Below are 24,071 nucleotides of genomic sequence, written 5' to 3'. Positions count from 1 at the left end.
CTCCCCAAATCCTAGGAACCTGGCCTCAGCCTTCCCCTGTGTGCACCCTTGTGAAGAGTTCATGCACTCTCATCCTGAACATGAACACCGCCCAGTGTAAATCTTGGCCCAGAAATACAGTTGCATGCAGATCCACTTTTATAATTCTAATGGCTTTTAGGGCATACTTGATTTCACATTAAATTCAACAATAAAATCCAAAGTCACCTACACTTCCTCTAACAAGCTCCTAAACTATCCATTTCTGTCAATGGTGTCAGCATTTTCTTTTATGTCACACCCAAAAGGTCAACCCCTTTCTCCCATGTGTCCTATCCATTCACCTTTCCCAGCTCTCGTTAAGGTTACTGAGGACCAGTCTACGATGTAATTCCTCCAACCAGCTCTACACTCACAGACGAGCGTTCTCACCTTTAGAAAGCAACACATAAGTCTCGTTAAAGTATTTGACATTTCTGATCCCTTAAATGAGATTATCTTTTTATAATTAGTATAATATAATTTCTCTCAAAGCACGTACCTCTTTTGGTAAAGATGTTAATTTATTTCTGTCTGCATTGAAGTTGCTCAACTTCTTTAGTTTTCCAATGCTTTTAGGTAAGGTCTGTTAAAATAACAATTGCATCATTAATTTAACACATTTTTAATGTGGCTCAGTAAAACAGGTCTTAGCGAGGACTTAAAAGATTATGATCTCAGCAAGACAAGTACATAGTTCTGACTATGATATTTGCAATGCTCAATTGAGGAATGTAGAATTAAACATTTTGAATTTTTGAAATGATACTAATGTTTCAAAAAATTAAGTGTAAAGCAGAGGCCTAGGAAGAAGGAAACACACCTAGTGAAGAGGAAATGAATGCTCTTTAATTCAAGTAAGTGGGAATTTGCACCCTTAAGATTAATCCCTGGACTGTCTGCACCTTCACGGACCACCCTGGGGCAGTGGCTGGGGTGGAGAAGCAGCGCCCTCCAGCACCCTGAGCAGGGGTAGTGCACAGCCAGGGGAAAGACAGGGCTGAACAGGGCTGGAGGAAGGTGATCAGGCAGGCCAGGAGCACAGCCCTACTGGAACAGACCAAGCCTACATTGGGGGTCTTCAACATGCCGGTGGAAGCTAGGAGTGAGGATCATTCATATATTTGCTATGATTACTATCTGTGAGCTTAAACCCACAATCTAGGACAGGAAGGCTCCCTAACTTCTACCACACCTGCCAGAGGAAGGCTGCTTGAGCTAGCTGGGGAGACCCCACCTCTGTGCCTAGATCCACTCCTGCTGTCTCTTTCTGCTCTTTCTCACCTACAGAGTGTTTCTTACACTATCTAGAGAGAAAAGAGAAAAGGGACAGACATGGTTCAGAAAGGAGAAGAAAAAGGAAAGTCATATTGAAAATAAAACAAAGTGAAGATGGAGAGAAGAGAAAGGAAGAAAGTAGACAGAAGGAAACAGAGCAGCAGTGACCACGGGGAGAAGGAGAAGCAGCAGTGACCACCAAAGTGTGACAAAAGCAGAGGGGCAGCAGGCCAGGAGAAGACCACGGAGACCTCCTGCCACCCTGCCCCTCCCCCTGGCAGGTGGTAACCGCACTACCTCTGCCCTGGGTGGTGGGAGCCTGGCCCAGTTACCTGCAACCACCCACCCCAAAGTTCTGGGATGGGTGAGCAGCAGCCTAATCAAAGCCTCTCAGACACCATCCTCTGGCTGCCCCACATAGAGCACTGCCAAGTCCCAGCTCCACCAAGGCCTTCCCTGGCCAACCTCCATCTCTTCCCCTTCTCTCCTGATTCTTCCATTTGCTCGGAGAACCCAGGGAGGAGCCAGAGGAATCCCTAAAGAATGTTCCCAATGGGGGCCTCTGGACACATGGAAAATGTATCAATGCCCCAGCAATGGTGGCTCATGCCCCCACCTCACTAGGGACCTCAGCAAGGTCAGTTCAGTCCCTATACTGGGACACAAGCTCTAACAGACAAGCCCAAATGCCATTTTCATTGCTTGAGCAGGTTTGAAAACTAATTGTTAAGTCCTGTATTTCCTTTATTAAGTCTCTTTTGACATGTGACATGAGGAAATTTCTATTTAGTCCACACAAATACAAATAAGTTGCATCTGTCCTAATGAGTCACAGGTGTCCTCTAACTATGGCTCGTGGGCCACATGCTACCCACCTAGGACATTTATCTGGCCCACTAGGTGTTTTTGCTGCCGCTGCCTGTCCTGCTTAGCAGCCAACTCGTCCCAGGGCCCACAGTCTGGCCCTCCAACGGTCCGAGAGGCAGTGAACTGGCGCCCTGTTTAAAAAGTTTGAGGATCCCTGCTTTAGGATAACGTCAACCCAAACTCACCACGAGCCGATTTTCAGTAAGAACTAATTCAGTGAGGCTGTCACAATCCCCGATTGCTTCAGGTAGCTGTGTGAGTCGGTTCTGATCCACCTTCAAGATTGACAGTTTCTTTAGTTTCCCTATAAAAGGGTATAATTTATACTCATTAGTTAAAATTGTTTTCCTAATCACCACCTGGTGTTTCCTAAGCTGCTGTTCTTCTTTATATTAAACTGTTACTTATTTTTTTCTCATCCTGATTTTCAATTTATAGAACTATATCCTTCTCATTTAGATCACTAAAGGTTAAGAGTGAAAATAATTTGTTCAAAACATCAAAAACAGCAATTAGAAACAAATCATTTTAAGGCATAAAAATACATCAAAGCCAGAAAATTTACAGAAAAAAGAAACAGCTGGCTCTTGATGGATACTGTAGAACATAAGGCATTTAGTGTACGGAGGAGATTTTCATTTTACTCTAATAATCATCCTTACTAAAAACAATAAAGTGATAAAGTGTAGTTTGTTGAAACACCTCTGAGTGGAAATGACTCAGCGAAGATCCCTATAATTAAGTTCTTCCGTATATGCAGAACAAAGCGTCTCTGAAACGGCACCTTAAAGATTGCGTCTCTTTGACTCAGGGCAGGAGGACCTGACTTACTGGCGCTGCCCGCTCCCATGGTAGGGAACAGTAACTCTTAAGGCAACCTTCCCAGGCTCCCTGCTGAAATCCTACATCATTCAGATTTCCACTTTCAACTACAAGTCAGGAGGCTGAGCTCAGATGAACTTCTTCACCTCACAGTGGTTAAGATGATGATGGTCAGAAAATCAGAATCATCCTCGATACTAACAGAGACCCAGCTGGAGAGAGGAAAACAGAAAGGATTGTCGAGTCCTGTGTGCAACCACAGCACAGGGTAGGAGACTACTCAGTTCTTCAGCTCCTTCCTTGGCATAATCAGTCAGCTACTAGCCTGTCCCCAGAGGGTTTCCACTTGCCCTGTCAGGAAGCACAACAGCTCTCTCCACAGGGTACACCAAATCCTACAATCAACGCCGAGGGCCGAGACACATCACCCCAAGGCTGGGGTCTCCTGAGCAATATTACTGCCCTGTAGTCCCACAGTCTGCTCAGAACACTTCCAGTGATAGGGGGCTCATTTCTTCACTAAGCAGCTCAGACTCATCTGTTAGAGATATCTTTGTGTTTTTAAGCTTTTTGTTAAACTAAATTCAGCTTCAGAGTCCTTTCACTTTGCCCATTTGAATCAGAAGTTGTAATAAACCTACTCCTTTTGCAGACAGTCCCTCAAAGGCGTGATGCCAGCCATCTGTTCCCTGCTACGGCTTCCTACTCCAACCAACAAAACACGCCTGGTTTCCACAACTCCCGCAGCTGCCACAAATGTTTCCCACTGAGCATCTCCACATCGAGTCAAAATCCCCACCCATTTCCCACTGGCTTTGACCAAAACTCAGTGTCTGTATTCCTACTGAGTTGCTACCATCAGTTCCCATTCTCATCCTGACCCAATCCCAAAGAGAAAGTGACCCTCTAGCAGACAGCTTCTCCAGCTACTAAAAACCTTTCAAAATCTCCCTCTGATGTTTTGAACTAAAGTTAAAGACTGCAATCCTCTGACAACTCTATGGCTAAATATAGTTCCTTTACAACTTCTGAGTGGCTTTGCTGTGGTGGAGCTGCCAGTTTGTGTCTGTTTATATTTCCTCTGTGTTAATTTTTCATACTGGACTACATTCCTTTATAGTAAAGGAAATTTCCAGACTGATTTCTTTTTTAAGCAAATAGCACAGAATGGTCAAAGGATTGCTCATTGCTCTCAATGTACTAGAAAAGGCTCAACCAGTCTCACCACCCTGCCTTGACAGCACCTTCCCCTAGATCAGGCAATAAGGTCAAAGTAATTTTCTCATCAACTATTTAGGATGTCAAATTAGAAATTTCTGCATGATTGCTCATCTGCCTTAAACATATTTTATTATTTGGGCAAATCCCTCCTGAAATCCTTGAGACGAGACGTGAAGTGGAAATGACTCAACACTTCAGAGTAACAGTACCTATAACTGATACCAAACCAGGACAACAGAACACTTGCACATAGAGAAACTTAAGTTGTATTAAATATTCTTTGCTCTTCTTCTTTAAAAGTAAACAATGACGAGAAAGGACCACAGCTCCAGCTCCTGAGAGTGGTGACCACTGGGTGCCCGAAATGCCAAAGACAACAGCAGGCAGCACCGTTAGCCGTGAGTTATTTCATTTCAAGGCTTACCAATGCCATCCGGAATCATTTCCAATAAGTTCTGGGAAATGACTAAATCTGTTAAAGAAGTCAGGCCACTGATTTCTTCAGGAAGTCTTTCCAACCTGTTTTCAGAGACATCTAAGCACAGCAGGTTCTTCAGATTTCCTATTTCCTGCAACAGTGACAAAGAAAAAGATACTGATGCTTATACCTGTCATAATACAAAGGAATTTGTCACAGTGATTTTTAATAATCAAATCTCAAAGCAGTCCAAAGAAGGAATCTGTGGCACATCTCCAAGTGTGAAGGCAGGAGCAAATCCCTAGACCCCCTTCCAATGAAAACAGGAAGCTGTATGACTCACACACACAGAGCGGGAGGGGTGCTCAGCCCTCCGTCTTCATTCAGACAAGAAGTCGTTCTCACTTACTAGATGAAGACACTGGAGACCACATCACTGCAAAGTCACACAATTAAGTGAAAAAGAAAAAGGAGGTCAGAATCCCATTCTCCAAGTTTGGAACCAATCACTGGTAAGCAGCTTACACTGCAGGGTGACCCTAGGATTTTCTCTGGTAAGAAACCACCTACTTTAGATCTCCTTCCACGGCACATAGTGCCTGTTGCCACTACCATCAACGCAATTATTCCCCAGCAAAACTGAAGCACAGAAACTGAAAAGCAAAGCTTTTCAACCTTTTTTATCTCACGGAACACTTGAACCTATAGTTAAGTGTCCATGGCATACTTAAATTATGTTGATCCAAAGAAAAGAGTAAAAAAAAAAAAAAAAAAAAAAAAGAATATACTTACTGTGCTTTGAACTTCTTTTGAAAATAATTTAATTGATGATGTTTAAAAATTTTCATGCCACACACCTAAGATTCTCTTACGGCACACCAGTGTACGCCAGCACCAGCACACTGGTTGAAAATCATTGATACAGACCCATCAGTATCTTTAACATCAACAGAAAACAGAAGCATATTCCTTTCACTGAAAATAGTCTATGCTGCACTGGGAAAAATCCCTCACTGAGTCTAATATTCTATTCAAGTGCTATCGTAACTTACATCCCCCCAAATGCATTCTTTCTCTTTTATAACTGTTTCCTTTTTTTCATTCAAACATCCCTATACTAAATTCCTACTCTCATTACCCTCTTACCCTGATGGTTGGCTCTGCCTCTTGGACTTCAGTCTTGACTCCCCCCATTACTGAGTCCATTCTACACACGGTGCTTCCTAATTTCCTTCCTGAAAACAGCGCGCTCTAGTCACAGAATCAAAACCATCTAGTGGCTCCCTGCTGTGTATGTTAAGAACAAATTGATCAATCTGCATTCACCTTTGTCTGATCTAATCTCTCCAGTTTATCTCCTATCTGATACATGCCTTCAATCCCACCCTGTACTATGGGAAACCAGACAACATTCTACTACTTTCAGGCCACAGCCCTGACGTTGTTCCACTTTTCATTAATTCCTTCTAACAATGCCTTTGTATCCCTTTCTCTCTATCATCAGTGAAGACAAGAAAATCATTCTGACTGAGACTTTTTGCTATGTTTAGTGCTGGTTTAATATTAGTTTATACTATAGGAACAAATGAGATTTTTAAATAACCATTTACAATACGATCATTGGAGCTCTGTGTTTAGGATATCACATTTTGGACACTGCCATTTACACAAATCTGTACATATATACTCTTTCCCCTTCATGTCCCATAGCTGCTGTTTTATTACTCTCCTGATAATTTAATGGTATTTTCCTCTATCCTTTGACTCTTAAAGTAACTAGCATTCTCTCAACCAGGATTTCTCACGTATTTCCTAGAGATATCTAAGTATTCATCCAATAAAATCCCACAACAATTGCTGATCTGTCTTCTTTTTCCAACTTCAGTCAAGATCCCAGAACTTCAATTAGTTCCTTAGTTCTGTTAGTCATTAAGTAACTTTGGTGGTAAGTGCAACAATTAATTAAAAACTTTACCTTTAGTCATTATAAAATATACTGACTATAAGAAGTAGCTGTAAGATACAGCAAAGAATAAAATTCAACAGTAGGTGGGAGAGCAAACTAAAAGGGGGAAATGCCCCGTGGGAGGGGTGTTTGGTTTCTCAGTTTCTCTCAGAATGTGGGCCGGTGTGTTAGGGCTCCACCAGGAACTGTGTACTCAGAAGTCTCCACAAGGCTCCACTTCATTTGGAACATGGTTCTTATGCTCAGTAACAGTAGGAAAGGTATGAACACTATGTCACACCAGCTAAGCCATAAGCAGTATTTGGAAAAAATGTGAAATAAAAGCATTTCACGTTGCTTTTACGTCAACTATTACAAGGCAAAATTATCCCCAAGCACTTGGCACATCACAAAGAGTAGCAAAAATGCAGAGTGTCAGAAATGTATACCATTAGAATCACAGGTTTTAGTAATTTGCAAATGTGCTAGGCTTGATGGAACAGAAACGGGTGGCAAGGATGAAATAAAACACAGACTTCCCAGACTGAAGGATACATTTACTATCTTTAGAAACAGTGGGTTGAGGTTTTCTATGGCAGTGTAGAATGATGAATGCTCAAGGTTTTTCCAAATGTGCTTTTTTCAGTGTTTTTGGTTTTCAAGAGAACCTATGTGCAGGCAAGAAAAAACACGAGCTTTGTTGGTTTTTTGTTCTCTGTTTTGTGAAATTACCACTTACCTGAGGTAATTCTGACAGCTGATTTCCATCCAACCAGAGATCCTTCAGATGGAAGAGAGCTCCGATTGATTCTGGCTGAACCAAAAAAAATAACGTTATGGTAACAACGATCCAATTTTCAGTCTTTCATTAAGCAAGAAAAGAATCCTAATTCATCAGTTAATAACTGTGTTGCCACAGCAAATATTTGCTGATACTTCTCTAATATCACGGTCCCTTCCTAAAAGTGCCCCCAACTTTCCCCCAGAACGCCAGCTGTTCCCTCCTATGCCGACTGATTCTATCTGACCTCCCTGGAATCGCAGTTGTCAAACTGACACTGAAGCACATTGGCTAATGTTCCCAAGCTGTGTTTGTGGAAATACTGGCTTCATGAGCATCCCTACAGAACTCCTTGAAGTAGTTTGTGATCACAAAGGACAAAGTTAAATTCAAACCTCTCTTTGATACAGACTTACCAAATTATATATTTCATTATTTCCCAAATCAAGTTCTTCTAATCTCCGTAGCTGGGTAAGTGAGCTATTAAAAAAAAAAAAAAAAAAGCACTTAGAGAGTACTTAGAAATGTGGGGCAATGTAGTATTCCTCACTTAGACTAGTTTCCAAAAACAAGATCTATTTGCATTTTTATGGTAGAAAATACTAAAGGAAGAATTATTAAGAGGAGGGTGGCAACTCCCAAACTTTCCAGAGAACACAGACTCTTTTTTGACATAACATTGTACTCATTTTTTTTAATACTTAAATTCATTCTGTACAAAATCTCCTCTTATGTGCCCCAGAGACTCACTCAGGAAGATATGTAAGAAGATTCTCTCTCAGTTCCAGTGAAGCCAGGTTATAAAGACTAGAAATGAACAAACAAAAAAAAGCGTAAGGCAAATTCCTGAGATTCTTCCTGCTCCCCTCCCCCATACACACACTGACAAGGAGCAACACTTAATAAAAAACCCTGTGCGCCACTTCCGGGGGTAAAAATACCTCCCACCCCCACTGACACAACAGAATCTCTACCTTCTAACTTGTAACCTTAAATTATTAATAAAACAGCGTGTCATGACTACAAGGCACCCTCGCTCAAATACCTTGTACATGTGCTGTGTGGAAATAACTCACCAGCCATTAAAGGACAACCACTCCCAGGCCCAAGATAGAAGCCGAATATGTGCTTCTAGATTTTAGAATGTCAAAAATGTGCTGTTACCATAAAAACAGTAATGCCTTTAATCTCAGAGAGCTCAGAGCTCTTTTTCCAAACTTCAGTGAGAGACCATTCCTATTTTAAAGCAGTGGACATCTCAGTCCAGAGAGCCCAACTGCTCTTTACGATCATGAATTCATGCCGCAAGTGGTGGCAGTGCTAGGGAAATCACCTGCATTTAAACGCGGTAATGACGTAACAAGCACTGTGCACAGTACCTGGAACACAAGACTGATTTAATACGTGGGAGCTAGAATAACGTTGCTTTTAGTTTTATTCAACCACAGAAGGATGCCCTTTTCAGCAGATCCTCCTGCCTCTGGGGTGTGATCAAGTCTGTGAGGAGCACAGAGCAGTGAGACAGATGCTCTCCCCAGACACTGATTATTTGGGTCAAATCTTGAGAACGCAGCAATTCCACGTCACAATAAACCGTCATGCGTGCCAGTTCTGTCAGCACCGGCACAACATATTGGCTCAGAAAGACCCCAGCAGGCACTGCACTGAACTCCACACCAACAGAAAACTCACATGTCACTGAGACCACCATAGTCACACCCAGATTTGGAGGAATTTTATTTCTGAACACACAGAACTCAGGAGTCAGACATTACCCAACACCCTAATCTGCCGTAATCCTCTATTCTCTGTCCTTCCAGCAAAAAGCCGGAATCATGTGTACCATCAAAACTGGTTTCATAACACTGGAAAACAGAAACTTAAGTGAACAGTAAATATACATGCTTAAAACGTGTTTGCCAGAAAATCTATTTTAACTGTACTACGACGTGTACAAATTCTGTATCTCCTTCTCCAATTTTAGCAAACTGAATAATAGTTTTCATAATTAAAGCAAAAGCGAACAAATAATTCTTCTTTTCTAAAAAAATCCTCGCTAGTAAGTAATCATAAATTTAATGACAATATTCTTCAAATAAAATGTAACTGAGGTGGGTGGTTCCACTGTCTCTTGGGGGAGAGTTTATGTAGAAGAAATAACGAGGGGTGAGAAGGAGGCCGGGAAGTACACTGCCTGGTCCCCACTTCCCAAGGTGACCTGTAGCTAAGGATGAGAAGGAACACTTGGAAATGGAAAAGTTTAAAACCAAAGGCTTTGTTTTCAGTTTTACATGTTTGCTAACCCCTAACCAGTTTTGAGGGAGAGGTGGTAATCTTTTGGCTTTTTTCACATTTAAATTTTTTTTTTTTTTTTGCAGTTTTTGGCTAGAGCCGGGTTGGAACCCACCACTTCAGGTATATTGGGCCTGTGCCCTACTCCTTTGAGTCACAGGCGCCAACGCTGTAAAAAAATAAATAAATAAATAAAATTTTTTAAATTGATGGTAGGACTATCATTTTACCTATTCTAATTCATTACTTTCCATACCTATTTTGACAAAATAAGACATTGCTAATAAAAGGAGAGAAAAGTCTTTCTCTGCTTCAAAAATTGTATTTGTCACGTACCATTAAAAGTATCCTAGCCTGGAAGGCTAGACTCTGTCTTTAAAATAAATAAATAAAAAGGCAGTTCCTGGCAGGGCTCTTTGCTGAGTGCTGGGCCAGGTTCCCACAGCCTGGTCTGGGCACCTCCTGCCTGAAGCACAGACAGAGCCGCAGGGGAGAAACCTGCTGCCAAGGCAGGGCTGTGCAGGGCTCCTTGCACCAGTCGCCACCCAGCACGCTGCCGCTTCTACCACAACTCCATGAGAGCAGTGACGCTCTGTGCGAGGTCCACTAGTCAGAAAAAGGCAAAGTCACAACACAGACCTGGCTGAAGGCCAAGCCTCTTGTCCTCACCTGGCAGGGAGGCACCCCCACCCTACCCGGGCTCTTCATACTATGGAACTCTCCAGTTTAATTTTTAAAAACATCTCTCAATTTTAGGTACAGGCATAAGTCCTACCTCTGAAATACACTAGGAAACACTGGGATTTTTTTGCTGTTTTATGTTATTTTAAGAATAGGATACACATTTAAATTCTGGCTTAAGGGCAAAGACATAGGTCTGTTGGGGTAACAGACAAGTCCCTTACCTTCTGAACCAGTATGTCGTGCCACAGTGGACACAGCTTGCGTGTGTGAGGGTCTCTGGGGCTGCAGAATTACCACTACCTGACCCAAGGCATGGGTCACCATAAGCAAACAGTGCTGAAACAAAAATACTGCCTACCCCCATCATACTAACATCTAGATGTAATACCTTGTTAAGTAAAAAGGTTCTGACTACAAAACCTTGCTGTTTCTATTATTTGGGAGAATAGTAAAAATGTGGGCACATCAACAACAAAAAAAGTCATACTTTAGTTACCTTTCAAAACTATAAATTAACTTAAAATACAAGTTAAGCATCCCTTATCTGAAAGGTTTGGCACTAGAAGCGTTTGGGATTTCGGATATTTTCAGACTTGGGAATATTTGCAACATGCAAAACTCCATAGTAGGTCATCTCCCTAAGTTGATCTAATTCTCATAGATCAGACATGCCCACACATATGTAGGCCCAGTTCCTTATGTGACCAGTTTGTTACAATCCCCTGGGGTCAATTTACAGAGGATTTACTGTACTTAATCTGAAATCCAAAATGCTCTGATAAGCATTCCCTTTGAGTGACATGCAGGCACTCAAAAAGGCTTGGATTTGGGAGTATTAAGAATTTCAGAATTTTGCATCTGGGATGCTCGACCTGTATATAAAAGAACAGCCTTTCTCATTTCAAACGATTTAAAATGAAGCTTGGTAGACATAATCAGACTCCAAGGGCCATTGATGAAAGCCACTCTAAAAAGAACACACAGTCTGGGAAGCCGGAGACCCAGGCCAGAGTCCTGGCGTGCTCCTCACTAACTAGCTGGGCTTGCTTGGCTGAGGCACTTGACTACAGGATTTCAATTTTTCCTAAAAAAAGCACAATCATATCTACCATGGTAATTGGGGCATACTATATTTTCCTTTTAATTTAATAGAGTCAGTGTTCTGCCTTATTTCATTAAGACAGACTTTGTCCCTAAGTGCAATGGGGCGCCTCCCACTGTGTGTGCCTTAAGTCCAGGGGTTCAGATGGACCACTACAGATGCTGTTAGTCCCAGTAATCGTCCCTACTGTTGAAAACTTCCTCTGAGGATAGGCTCTCCAACTGACATCGGCCAGTTTCAACTGACCACACATTGTCTATAACTGGTGCCTCACTGAATAAGGAGGGATGGAAAGCAACAGAGGGTAGACTCTAACTCCCGTGTGAGCCCAAACCTCTGAGTATCATTTGGACCAGTCATTCTCAGCTTAGAGTATCATTAACTTTGTAGAATGAAACCACGGGTGTGAGTCTCATCAGTAGCTTGCCTTGGATAGTCCTAGACCAAAATGCAGAAGCCACCAGCTCATCTAGAAGGTGGTTCTCCAGATTGTTGTAGTAAAAGCAGACATAAATCAGAGTAGAGACAGTAACATAAAGGTGAATGAACAAATGGCCTCATTTCCTCGTCTCTGAGAATATAGCTTCTTTAGTCAAGACTTCAGACAGTGCCTTTCCCATCAAGGCAACCAATTCAATCCAATTATCTCTGCATCTCTTACAGTACCTAACAAAGAACACTCTACTGAGAAGTGCTGGGGAGGAGATCTGAACCTAATTCTGTGTACTTCAGAACCCAAGCACTTAGTACCAGAGAGATAAGGAGACTTGAACTCCACATGCTTTTATCTGTTACATCAGTTAAAATAGGATATTATACAGACCCACGAAAGAATCAGGTATCTCTAATACTTTTAGAAATGTGACAAAAAATTAAACACTTGAGATGCAATATGAGAATTACTAGTCCTTAATAGTCCTACTAGCAATAATGACATTAGCAACTAACTTTAAGGCAGAGGTTTTACTGTACTTCATCTGAAATCCAAAATGCTCCAATAAGTATTTCCTTTGAGTGACAAGCTGGCACTCAAAAGTTTTGGATTTTGGAGCATTTTGGATTTCAAAATTTTGCATTCATAATGCTGAGCGTGTATATAAAAGAATAGCCTTTCTTTACAAGAACTGACTTTAAGGATGGGAAAACCGAGACACAGAGAGGGAGCTTGAACAAAGTCTTGTAAAATTGATAAGTGGGAAACCAGAATTCACTAGGGAATCTGCATTCTTAACCATGACAGTGCACTGCTTCTAACTCTTTAATTGGTAAAGTCAATTTTGTGAATAGGCAATAACTTTCTATGTACTACTGAAAACAAATATTCCGTAAAGTTTTCCTCTCACCTTTGTCCCATCAATCCAGCTTCCCACCATCAAAACCATTCTCATGAGAAACCAACTTTTAAAAGAATTTCTTATGTATTCATCTAGGGCTTTCTTTTATACAAAGACAAGGAGGTATAAATATACTGTAGTCTTTTTTTTTTATTAGAAACGTAGCATCCCACATCAATTGGGTACTTTGCTTTCCTTACTTAACAGATTTGTGTCTCATTTCTTATTTGTACATACCAGTATTTTTTTAAACAATTGCACAGTATCTCATTGTCTGTATACAAGTATACTTTAAGTCTTTAAACTAAAACACTATTAACTCATTTCACCCTTTAATTGTAATTTCTAACAAATTAAGTTCTATGCAATACTGCTGGAATAACCTCCTCTTCCTCCTCTATATAAAAAACATGATTTTCTATTCTCCCTGTCAACTCCTACCATTTCTACAACCAAAGGGGGAGGGGACCGAGCTGAATAAGCTCTTGTAGGAACAGAGTGCAGGCAGCATTTCTTTTCAGCACACGATCACTTCATGCTTTACATAGTCCATGATCGCGGGGATAAGAGTTATACTCTTTTTAAGTCGGAACGTAGGCCAACTGTAATTTTAGGATTCTATTTGAGGGACTAGATGAGTGGTTACTTTTAGGAATTTACATCTGTTCTCTACTGTGTTTAAAACCCTTTTAATCCACTTGGATTTTTTTCCCCCAAACTCATTAAGAGAATGAAGAGTAAAATAAATTAAGCCAGACCAAGCAAACAAATGGCAGTACACAGTAAAACCATGAAAATACAAAATCTGCAAGCATTTATGGCGACAATATTTGGTTGAGGAAAACAAAATTGATGGGGGAAGGGGGAGTTGCTTACACATTCATAATAGTTCTGCTCATTTCAACATCAAATTGGTACATAAGGAATCTTTGCTTACAAATATCTTTATGGTGTGTGCTCTGGAAATCTTTTTAAATGAATCTTAATTTTTACTTTTAAAATAATATTTTGTCCTGATTCCAAGGAAGAAAGAAAGAAAGAAAGAGAGAGAGAGAGAGAAAGAAAGAGAAAGAAAGAGAGAAAGAAAGAAAGACAGACAGACAGACAGACAGGCAGGCAGAAAGAGCATTAAATACAGAAACAGCTTTCAAAAAAGATATATTCCTCTTGGACAGTACACACTCCTAATACGATATAGCTAAGCAGCCCAACACCAGGCCTGCTGAGCAAGGCCACATGGCTCATTGAGTTCAAGCTCACTCAAATTAAGGTCGCCATTCCCAAGGGCAGTAGACACAAAATCAGTCCCACACGCTCTAGTTCAATCTGCCAGAGAACCTAGGGGCCACTCACTTGCTCTCCTTCCATCAGCCAACTGTCATAGCCAAATGTTTATTGAGAATAACCATTTAGTGACTGGTAACTGTCTTAGGCCCTGCACTAAGTCATTACAAATATCTCTTCTTCTCTAAGAATGTTATTTTTTCAGGAGGAAACTGAAATAGGAAGTAAAGATATGAAGAGGAGTTTGGGCTCACTTCTTTTCTAAGTGTACCTGTTTCTTTAAGAGCAGAGTATGGAATCTCACGGAGGTAGTTCCCCAAAGTAAAGACAAAACAGCGTGTTCTCAGAACAAATGCAGAACCTGTGGCCAAGAACCCGTCTGGCCTTCTGGATCCTTGAGTACGGCCTTTTTGACTGAATCCAATTTCACAGAACAAATCTTCCTAATAGATTTGTTCGTGCAGTTTTGATTGAGTTGAGGGGCCGCGCTCAGAGACCTCACAACCCAGCCCAGTCTGTCTCCCAGCATCATCCTTCAGCAGGACCAGGTTTCAAGTCTGGCAAAAGTCCACTTTCTTTTTCACTGAGAAATAATTCATAAACTATAAAAATCTGCCCATTTAAAACACATAATTCAGTGGTTTTCAGTGTATTTATTTACAAGGTGTACACATATATAAAAATTACCACTATCTAATTCCAGAAAATTTTCACCACCCAGAAAGAAAGTTCATGCCCATTAGAAATGATCCTTAAGCTCTCCCTCCAATCCCCAGTCCCTGATACTAGACATTTGATGTGAATGGAGTCATACAATCAACACGTGACCGTTTGTGTCTGGCTGCTTTTACTCAGCATGTTTTCAAGGTTCCTCCATGTAACATACAGCAGTACTTCATTCATTTTGATGAATAATATTCACTGCTATGGACATACCACATTTTGTTTATCTGTTCAGCCATTGATGAAAATTCAAATTGTTGCTACCTTTTGACTAGAGTGAAAAATGCTGCAATAATGCTCATGTACAAGGTTCTATGTGGCTATATGTTTCCAATTCTTTTGCATATACTTAAGAAGGGAGCTGCTGGGTCATATGGTAACTATGTTCAGGTTTGTTGAGGGAAAACCTACACAACTGTTTTACAAATAAGTTGTACCATTTTACAACCCCAACAACATATGAGGATTTCAATTTCTCCACATTCCTGACACCAGTTATCATTCATCTTTTTCATTATAATCATCCTACGTGTGAAGTGGAGTCTGCTGTGGTCCTGACTTGCCCTTCCCTGACCACTGCTGCTGCTGAGCACCGTTTATATTCTTATTGGCCATCTGTGTACCTTCTCTGGAGAAATGTCCATTCAAATCCTTTGCCCATTTTCGAGCTTTTTATTACTGAGTTGTAAAGAATATTAAACGTATTCCAATTACCGACCTTCATCAGATATCTAATTTGCAAATATTTCTCCTACCATGTGGGTTTTCTTTTACATTCTCCACAGTGTCCTTTAGTACATGCAAGTTTTTAATTTTGATAAAGTCCAATTTTTTCTTTTGTTGCATAGACTTTTGATGTCGTATCTGAAAAAAACATTCCTTAGTCCAATGTCACAAAGACTTACCTTTGCCTTCTCATAAGAGTTTTATAGTTTCAGTTCTCATATGTAGATCCTGGATGGATTTTGAGTTAATCTTTGTGTGCAGTGTGAGGTAAGGGGATCACTTCACTCTTTTGCTTGTGGATATTCAGTTTTCCCAATAGCATTTGTTGAAAAGACTATTATTTCCCCCATTGAATTGTTTTAACACCTTTATCAAAATCAATTAACCATGAATGCCAGGATTTATTTATGGACTCTGAACTCTATTCTATTAATCCATTGCCTATCCCTATGCTAGTACCACACAGTCTTGATTTCTGCAGCACTGTAAAGTTCTGAAGCCAACAAGCGTGAGTCCTCCAACTTTGCTCTTAAGATTGCTTTGGCTATTCTGAGTCTCCTTCCACATGAATTTTTAGATTAATCTGTCAACTCCTGCAAAAAAGCCAGCGAAGATTATGATGGGGACTAAGATGGGCCTGTACATCAAGATGAGCAGTACAGCTCTCTTAAGTCTTCCCGCCCATGCACACACAATGAATGCCTCTCCATTTATTTATGTCGTCTTAAATGTCTCTCGAGGATGTTTTCTAGCCTGCAGGGTGTATATCTTCTATTTCTTATGTTAAATTTATCCTAAGTATTTTACTCTTTTTGGCACACGTAAACGTAGTTGTTTAATGTTGGTGTACAGAAATGTAGCTGCTTTTTGTATATCAAACTTGTATACTGCAATCTTGCTGAATTCATTAGTATTTTTGGTGGATTCTTAGGACAGTCTACATACAAAGATGTCATCTGAAGAGTAACTTACCTTTAAAAAATAAAAAATGCAGTGTGTGCCTTACTTGAGTAGAAATTGATACAACTGGTCTGAAAAAAAAATTTTCGGTATTGAAATGCTGCTTTGAATGACTAATTCATTTGCACACTGTACCAAGATCTGAAACCTTCTTGATACAAAACTATCCTTCCTGATTTTATTAGTGGAAGCTTCCAAGTGTTTTTAGTGGTAGTAAAGTAAAAAGTCACTGTTCACTACACAGTTTTCAAGGGCATATTTGAAATATCAATGTTCTTATTCGGACAGTTCTCAAAGCCTGCGTAGGTCCTGGAACTGTCAGACACCACTGCACCCCCCACCACCACTGCTGCCCTTTCCTGCTGATTGGCATCTTTAGTGATATATAAAGTCATTTACTTTATTTTACCCCAACTTTTTCTAAAGCGATTTAAAAATTGCTAGCATGCCAAAAGGTTCATGAAACAGAAAGTTAGAGGCCATGCAAGGGAGGAAGGAACAAATGTGCTCACTGTGAGAAGCCCGTAGTAAAGAAAATGGGGCACCTTCAAGGAAGAAACCGAGTCCACATGTCACCTCTGCCGCCGGCCAGACACACACATCTGGGCAGACCACGTACTTCCACTCTATAGGGGAAGCTAAGGAGGCTCAGAACAGTTGATGCTGGCCTTGTAAGTAAAGATGTTGTGATGAGACAGTGTATGCACCCCACAGAGGCCGCACCCCAGTGCACCAGCCAGCGGCACAGGCCTTAGTTCCCTCCACCACACAGAAAGACAGAGCAGCTCTCACTAATCAGGAGAATTAGCTCTAAGCTTTCCGGCAGCAAAGGCAAAAAAGTACATGTGACAAATGTCACTCATTATTAAAAAGGAAGGAGTTAACCAGTTCTTTTTTGGTAGGGTTATTTTTTTTCTCTTCCTAACAGTTCCTTCTATTAGAGAAATTAGCAATAGACAATAATTCTTCATTAGAAGGTTTTAGAGCAACAGAAACAGTGTTTTTCATTGTCGTTTCTTTGTAACAACTTTTTATAGAAACTACCCAGCACTAGACCAAAAAAGTTAACCATGCAGGACAGGCTAATGTGTTCCTAGCACAGAGCTTCCAACACTCGACCTGGACTATCCACGATGTCAGATGGAAGCGAGTGGAAGGGCGGCACCAATGCTGAGCGCCTTGTCACATGGATTTGTTTAGCATGTTAGAACAATGCTAAGTAGGTACAGACACGAAGAGAGCTGGACCCCCAAGACCTCTACTGCCCAAGAGTACAAAGTGATCCAGTTACACACATACACACACACACCCCGATAAACACTGACCCGGACTTCTGGGTAGAGAAAAAGGAACAAAGTGCTTATTACATGGGGAGTAAAAGGTAGGTCAGGGAACCTGTGTGTCTGGGACCTATGTCACCTCTTCCAATCATTGGGGAAAGCATGATGAAAGAGGCAGAAATTTAATTATTAAATGAGTAAAAACTTCAGCCAGTTTGGAAAGAAAGGCATATAAAAAGTTTTAATGTTCATCTGAACTAAAGTGGTGTGGAAAATGAGTGAATAAACACAAATAACTGTCAAAAATCTGTAAAGCTGAGAGTCATCATACAAATGCTTGACAACAAACAATGCACTCCATGGGCCACACGTATTTGTTTTTGAACTGCCCGGTGGTCAGAGGTGCTCCTGACAATTTTCATGTTATAAACATTTATTCCTTTATTTAACCCATCATCCCATGACTGCTGCCCCTCACTGATTCACCAAAACTTAGGTAAATAATTGTCTCACTTGTCCTAATTTATCTAATCTCACAAACATATGGCTAGCTCACATTCCTTTCAATGTTTAATATTAGAAATGTTTGGAGTCTTTATTTAGAAGTTTAATAAAGTTTTGTGACCGTAATGATTTAACTCTTGTTTATATCAATTAGCCTATATTAAAATCAGTTTCAGTATATGCCATTTCACTTACAGTTGCTGTTTCCAAGAACCTATTGATGACATTACATAAGAACTTACTGTAAATAACTGGGAACACTTAAGAATGAAATAAAAGTATTTAGTCTTTCAATTTATACATATATTTTTTCAGACAACTACTAGGTTGTTAGGGCATAAACAAAATTAAAAAAATGTTACTAATATGTTTGGACCTAACTATTTAATGAATGAACTGTTAGCTATTTCTGGGAGCACTAAAACAAGTTACTGACTCCTGAGGGACCTGGAACCAACTGTTCTACAGCGAAGGCAGGGTAGAGAAGTGGAAAAACATAGGCGTGGGACCGTATTTCAGCTCCAGCTCTGCCATCAACTCCCAAAAACTTCAAATTAAATGATCTTGGGCAAATCAAACACATGACAGGAGAGATGTTGGCAGGTGTGCCCAGCTTTTAGGCAAGGTGAGTCTGCTCGTTCTAGAAAAAGGCTGGCTCCTTTTTCTAGGAGTGAGGGCACTCCTGCCCACCCTGAGGTAGCCCAAATCTTTGAGAAATCCAAGGCTTTCCCAGCTAATGCCAAGTACTGTGCGAGGTGTCACATAGAACGGAAACAAAAGCCTTGTCTCCAATGATGCTCAAGAGGCCCATGCAAATACTGCTTATTCACATGACCACAAAACCAGGATTAATTCATGCAAAAACTTCACTTCAGATTCTACAGAGATGACAGTAAACATCAACCATTTGAATGGCCATTTCATGCCCTTCACATTTTTCACATCAAATAGGTGTACTTTCTTGACAAAACCGTATTATCTCTGAGAAGCTGTATTGGTTCACTAAATATTGGTTACCTAAATGTGCTAAATGTTCTAAAGAAACCATTCTCAAATCCTTCAAGAAACTGAAGAATCCTTTCAGGGAATGTCATAAGTTTCAAATAATGAGTTGCTTAAAATGTAGTAGTATACAGGTATTAGCATTCCTCAACGATTTACTGTTTCACCTGTTTCAAATGCCTTTCTAGCATGGGGACACCAGGGGTACTTAATCTTCTCTAAGAAGACTTTATTCTTTGCTTCTACTTAGTGGGAATAGGCTGTTACTTGAGGATGCATCAATCTTAAATCCAACAGGAAGAAATCTTAAGAGTTTCTTACTATGGTAACAAAATTATTAACAATGAGGAATAGGAAACTCTCTACTTCTCACTTAATTTCACAAACTAACCTAAGAATAGTTCATTTCAAGCTCAAAGTGGCATTTTATTGTGCAAACAATTGCACATAATGCTGTAACAGTAACACGAACTGATTAAGTCTACAAACATACTATCCTTATTATTGACAGAATTCTGAACATTGACAAAAATAGGTATAGACAGTACAGAACCTATGGGATAATAAACATTAAAATTGATTCTGATATAATTATTAAATAAGTTTCCTTTAAAACAGCATGGTAGAGATGACAGGCACTCTGGTTTAATAAGAACTTATTTTCTCTCAAAGCATTACACCTTTTTCAAAAGACCTAAGACAAGGAAGGGAGGAGGCAGTTATCAGGCCCTGGAAGGGATGGCCAGCTGTGCAGCAGTGTGCTGAGATGAATGGCAGGGAGGTGCCAAGGGATTTAATTCCAGAGGCCCTGAGGAGGAGGAGAAGGGCCATACCCATTTGGGTATTTAAATGGCTACTGTATTGAAGGATTTTTAAAAATATATCAAGCTGGACACAGCCAAAGAGAAGTAAAAGTGCGTGGAATCTACAGTAGAATACTACTGCTTCCTCCGCAACTGATACCAAAAGCCAGGGTGCACGGGGGCTTCCTGTCCCCGGCCCCTCCAGAGAAGTCAGGGCCCAGTTCTTAATCAGCAAGTCTACTGCCATGAAGTTTAAGCATCCTTGTGCTCCCCAGGGAAAGACACAAACTTACTGGCTGACACAGGGGTCAACCAGGTGTCTTCTGCCCGCGCAGAGGAAAAGAAAGAAAAAAGGCTGTCAAAAACTCTTACAGGCCTCTGGAAAGAGAACTTTCACAGAACGGACCGTCAGACTACACTCAACCCCTTACTGTGGTAGGCAAAGAACAAGTTTCTGTTTTGTCCTGGGACTCAGACAGAACAGGTAAACACAAGAGAACATTAATTCCAGAGCTAGACCACACTGGTCCACCAAGTTAGGTGAGTCAAGTCCGGCTTTCATTTTAAGCTGTTTATTGTGAACTACCCCATTCATCGGCCTGATCCACTGTATGTCCTAAAGCAGTAAAAAGGGTTTGCTAAGATAATTCATTTCATTCATCTGTGGAATGTACAACAGAACATTTACTCACTAGCACACATTTTCTTCAGAGGAGTCTACTTGCTGCTGTGGCTGGATCTTCCCTGACCCCTAAGCCAGCAACGTGGAAATGTGCCCACATCGTTCCAACCCTCACCCAATTCCACTCCTGCTCTCCAGACACACCCCTCTCGCCCCATGTTCTCAGGTCCACAGCTCACAAACACTGTCTGGCATAGCTGTTCGTTAGGGACACATCAAGTTTCCAGTAGGGTCTGAAAACTTGTTGGCTCTCCCTCCCTAGCATGATTCAATTACTGAGGGGCAGTTTCTAATAGTTTTTAAAAGCCTCCTACGTGACACATGCTACTTTGCTTAAATTAACTACTTTGTAATCCATCGGTTTAAAAAAAGCTTCTAAACTATTAAGGTTTTTACTAGTAACAAGTTAACAGTGCCCATTTTAACCATTAAAATTTAGGGGCAATTAGATGCAAATACATAGCTGGCTATGATCTTTCTGGCAGCTGAAGGCAAATGAAGAATGAGTAAATGGCTTTCAAAGCAGGGGCAGGCTGTAAAAAGAAAGGAGGGTGGAGTTGATGGCATAAACACCCTGCTACTTTGATATGTACACAAACTTCACATAAAAACTTACTTGCCAATGTTTTCAGGCAGAGACTGCAGTGAGATGTCATTTACAGAAAGACATGTTAAATTCTGTAACTCAGGAAAGCTTTCTGGTAACCTAAAACAAAAAATGTTGTAAATCAAAAAAGAAAGTGCTATAGTGCATACTAAACATAATAATTTCTTCTATATGCTAATTAAAACAATCTCCTAAAAATGACATTATGTATGACATGCTTGCTTTGTCTTCTTATGTATAAGACCTATGTAAGAAAAAAACAATTATTTCATCTACCTAATAAAAGTACAGGGGTGAATATTTGCTGATGCAGTGAACTAGAAATCATTAAAGAAGAAAGACTTGAAAGCTCTGATAACACGGGGGGCGGGGGGGACGTTGTGAGGCTACTGAAGGCTCAAGGAAAGAAAATGATAAATTATTGCTACAGCCAAAAGTGCCTAAGAGTGAAAATATTTTATTATTAGCAGAAAAGTGAAGAGAAAATTTTGCCATCCCACAAGATTATAATAAAATGCAGAACAGCTACTCAATTGTTCTTCCTGTAGTTCATAATACAGAAAGCAATGGACTCCTTGGATTTGATCAGCCGACAGCCAATTGCTACTTTCTCCTTTCTTCTAATTCTATTTAAGATGCCAATCACTTGAAATGTTTCAATATGTTCTATACAAAAAGGACATTTTTGCATGGCCCTTAAACTCTATGAAATACCAAGGCTTCAAAATAAAATAATTATTTAAAGTTTACAAAAATGGTTTAGTTTCAATATTCCTATGGTTACCAGTATTTAGGCAGGAAAAAAACCTAACCAAAGGGAAAAAGATGTCATTACATCTAACATGTTGAAGATCCTTACACATGAATCTCCTAATACAGACAACACCACATATAACTGCCCCTTTTTTCAGCAGAGGAGAAACTTTAAGCTTTAGTGAGAATTTCTAGATTACAATCTTTCATTCTTCTCTTCCTAGGTTCCTTTTCAAAAAATCCTATATTATAGTTTGACATTTATTATGGGTTAATTCCAAACTTCCAAATCAAATCTAAGCGCACAAGATAGAGTACTGACTGAAGGTTTATAATCACTGAAAAAATGTTCTTGGGAACAGTTAACAGTAAAAGAGGTAAGATTTTTACTTCTAATTCAAAAGATGCAACTTATCCTTTCTGTCTTAGTTTTTACCAGAAATTTCTCATATATCATTTTGAAATTTTAAAACTAGATAAAATGTTCTTCAACATAAGGAAAGTGTATTTTTAAGTAGCTGATTTGCTTTTTTACTGTTAATATTAATAGCCAAACAAATACAGCTGTGATGAAGGACCCCAAATGTCAGGTCAGGAGACATGACCTGTCAGGTCAGGAGTCCAAGCTTCCCATGCACTAGGTACATGATCCTATCTGAGCCTCAGTTTCTTCAACCATTAAATAAGTAGGCCCAATTAAGTGTAAATTTTAAATCCTTTTGACTCAGATTTTTGTCTTAATTCTTAAAAAAAAAAAAAAAAAAAAAGCACGCCTGCCAAGTTAAATTGCCTTTAAGAAATCTGCCAAATACAAGGCCAAGATAAAAAATAAGTAAAGTCTCATATAATGTAGGCATGTGCTAGCTGAGTGTCTTGAGATTAATGACAAAGTCATTTGAAAAGGAATAGAAAAGGGGATTAAGCAACCGAGTAGTTAAAAAAACTTAAAAGCAGCAATAATGAATATTTCCCAGCTTACCTAACCCTACAAACAGCCATAAGCTTAGCTAAGTTCAACAAACATTTATGGAACATTTATTCCACTCCAGGAACTGGAGTAGGGTTGGAGATGCAATAATAATAATAGAGGTATACAAGTAAATTTCTCAGTCTAGTTGAAGAGTCTTGGTCAAAGGGCTAATTTAAGTATAGATTTCAAATGTTATGAAAAATCTACACAGAGAATGTTACAGAAGCCCAGAAGAGGGGCCTGTGAACAGAAACTCAGGCAGGCATCCTGACAATGTGTAATGCATAAGCTGCATCTTCAGGGAGAGTGCAAGGCTTGTGAAAGCCAAGCAGAGACAGGCATGAAATGAACTATGAGAACCCACGCCTTGAGAGTGGAGAGACAGACCAAGGGCAAATGCAGGGGCTGGGGGAGGCTCGTGTTGCACTTCAAGGAGCTCTGACTTCAGAAGGAACATAAAAAGTATTTTTTAACATGCACCAGGGCTGGCAGGCCACACGCACCAGCCAGACCTGCTAAAACAAACAAACAAAAAATAGCCGGGCATTGTGATGGGTGCCTGTAGTCCCAACTATTAAGGAGGCTGAGGCAAGAGAATCGCTTGAGCCCAATAGTTTGAGGGTGGAAAAGAAAAACATCTAAAACACATAAAACATATTTACTTCTTGAAAATAAGAAGGTATGGGAAAAACAAAACTAAATAGGGCATTCTCCAACATTCCATACCTGAGAAGTCTCCAGCAACTTTGACATGATGAAATAATTTGCAAATTTTAATCGCAATTTTATGAAAAGAAAAGGAAATGGAAAAGAAAAAAGGAAAGATTTCCTGAGAAATCTTAGAAATGGATCCACCTGGTCCAGAGAGGCCTGTAGAACCTCCCCAGGCCTATTTCTGCCTTGCCAGGTAAGCATGAATTCAGTGATCCTGACAACACTGAAGCCTGGAGGCCAGTGTTCAGTGGACTGACTCGTGACTAAGCCAGGAGCTACAAGAAGCTCACAGCCTGGGCAA

At 40.2% G+C, this 24,071-nt stretch overlaps 1 protein-coding gene across 1 annotated transcript in view; it reads right to left on the bottom strand.

Moving 5' to 3' along the window:
* The window catches only part of LRRC1 (leucine rich repeat containing 1), a 129,725-nt gene that overhangs the window by 27,166 nt on the left and 78,488 nt on the right, over window positions 1-24,071 (bottom strand). Inside the window, exons 4-10 of the mRNA XM_003789653.2 lie at window positions 21,343-21,432; window positions 8,101-8,157; window positions 7,767-7,830; window positions 7,309-7,383; window positions 4,631-4,775; window positions 2,349-2,467; window positions 521-604 (exon numbers count right to left, since the gene is read on the bottom strand). Of these exons, the coding sequence (XP_003789701.1) occupies window positions 521-604; window positions 2,349-2,467; window positions 4,631-4,775; window positions 7,309-7,383; window positions 7,767-7,830; window positions 8,101-8,157; window positions 21,343-21,432 (634 nt within the window). The remainder of the gene's footprint in view (window positions 1-520; window positions 605-2,348; window positions 2,468-4,630; window positions 4,776-7,308; window positions 7,384-7,766; window positions 7,831-8,100; window positions 8,158-21,342; window positions 21,433-24,071) is intronic.

Source organism: Otolemur garnettii, unplaced genomic scaffold, assembly GCF_000181295.1.
Source record: "Otolemur garnettii isolate 467f Iridium unplaced genomic scaffold, OtoGar3 scaffold00035, whole genome shotgun sequence".
Classification (NCBI taxonomy): domain Eukaryota; kingdom Metazoa; phylum Chordata; class Mammalia; order Primates; family Galagidae; genus Otolemur; species Otolemur garnettii.
This window is presented reverse-complemented; position numbering and strand designations above follow the sequence as displayed.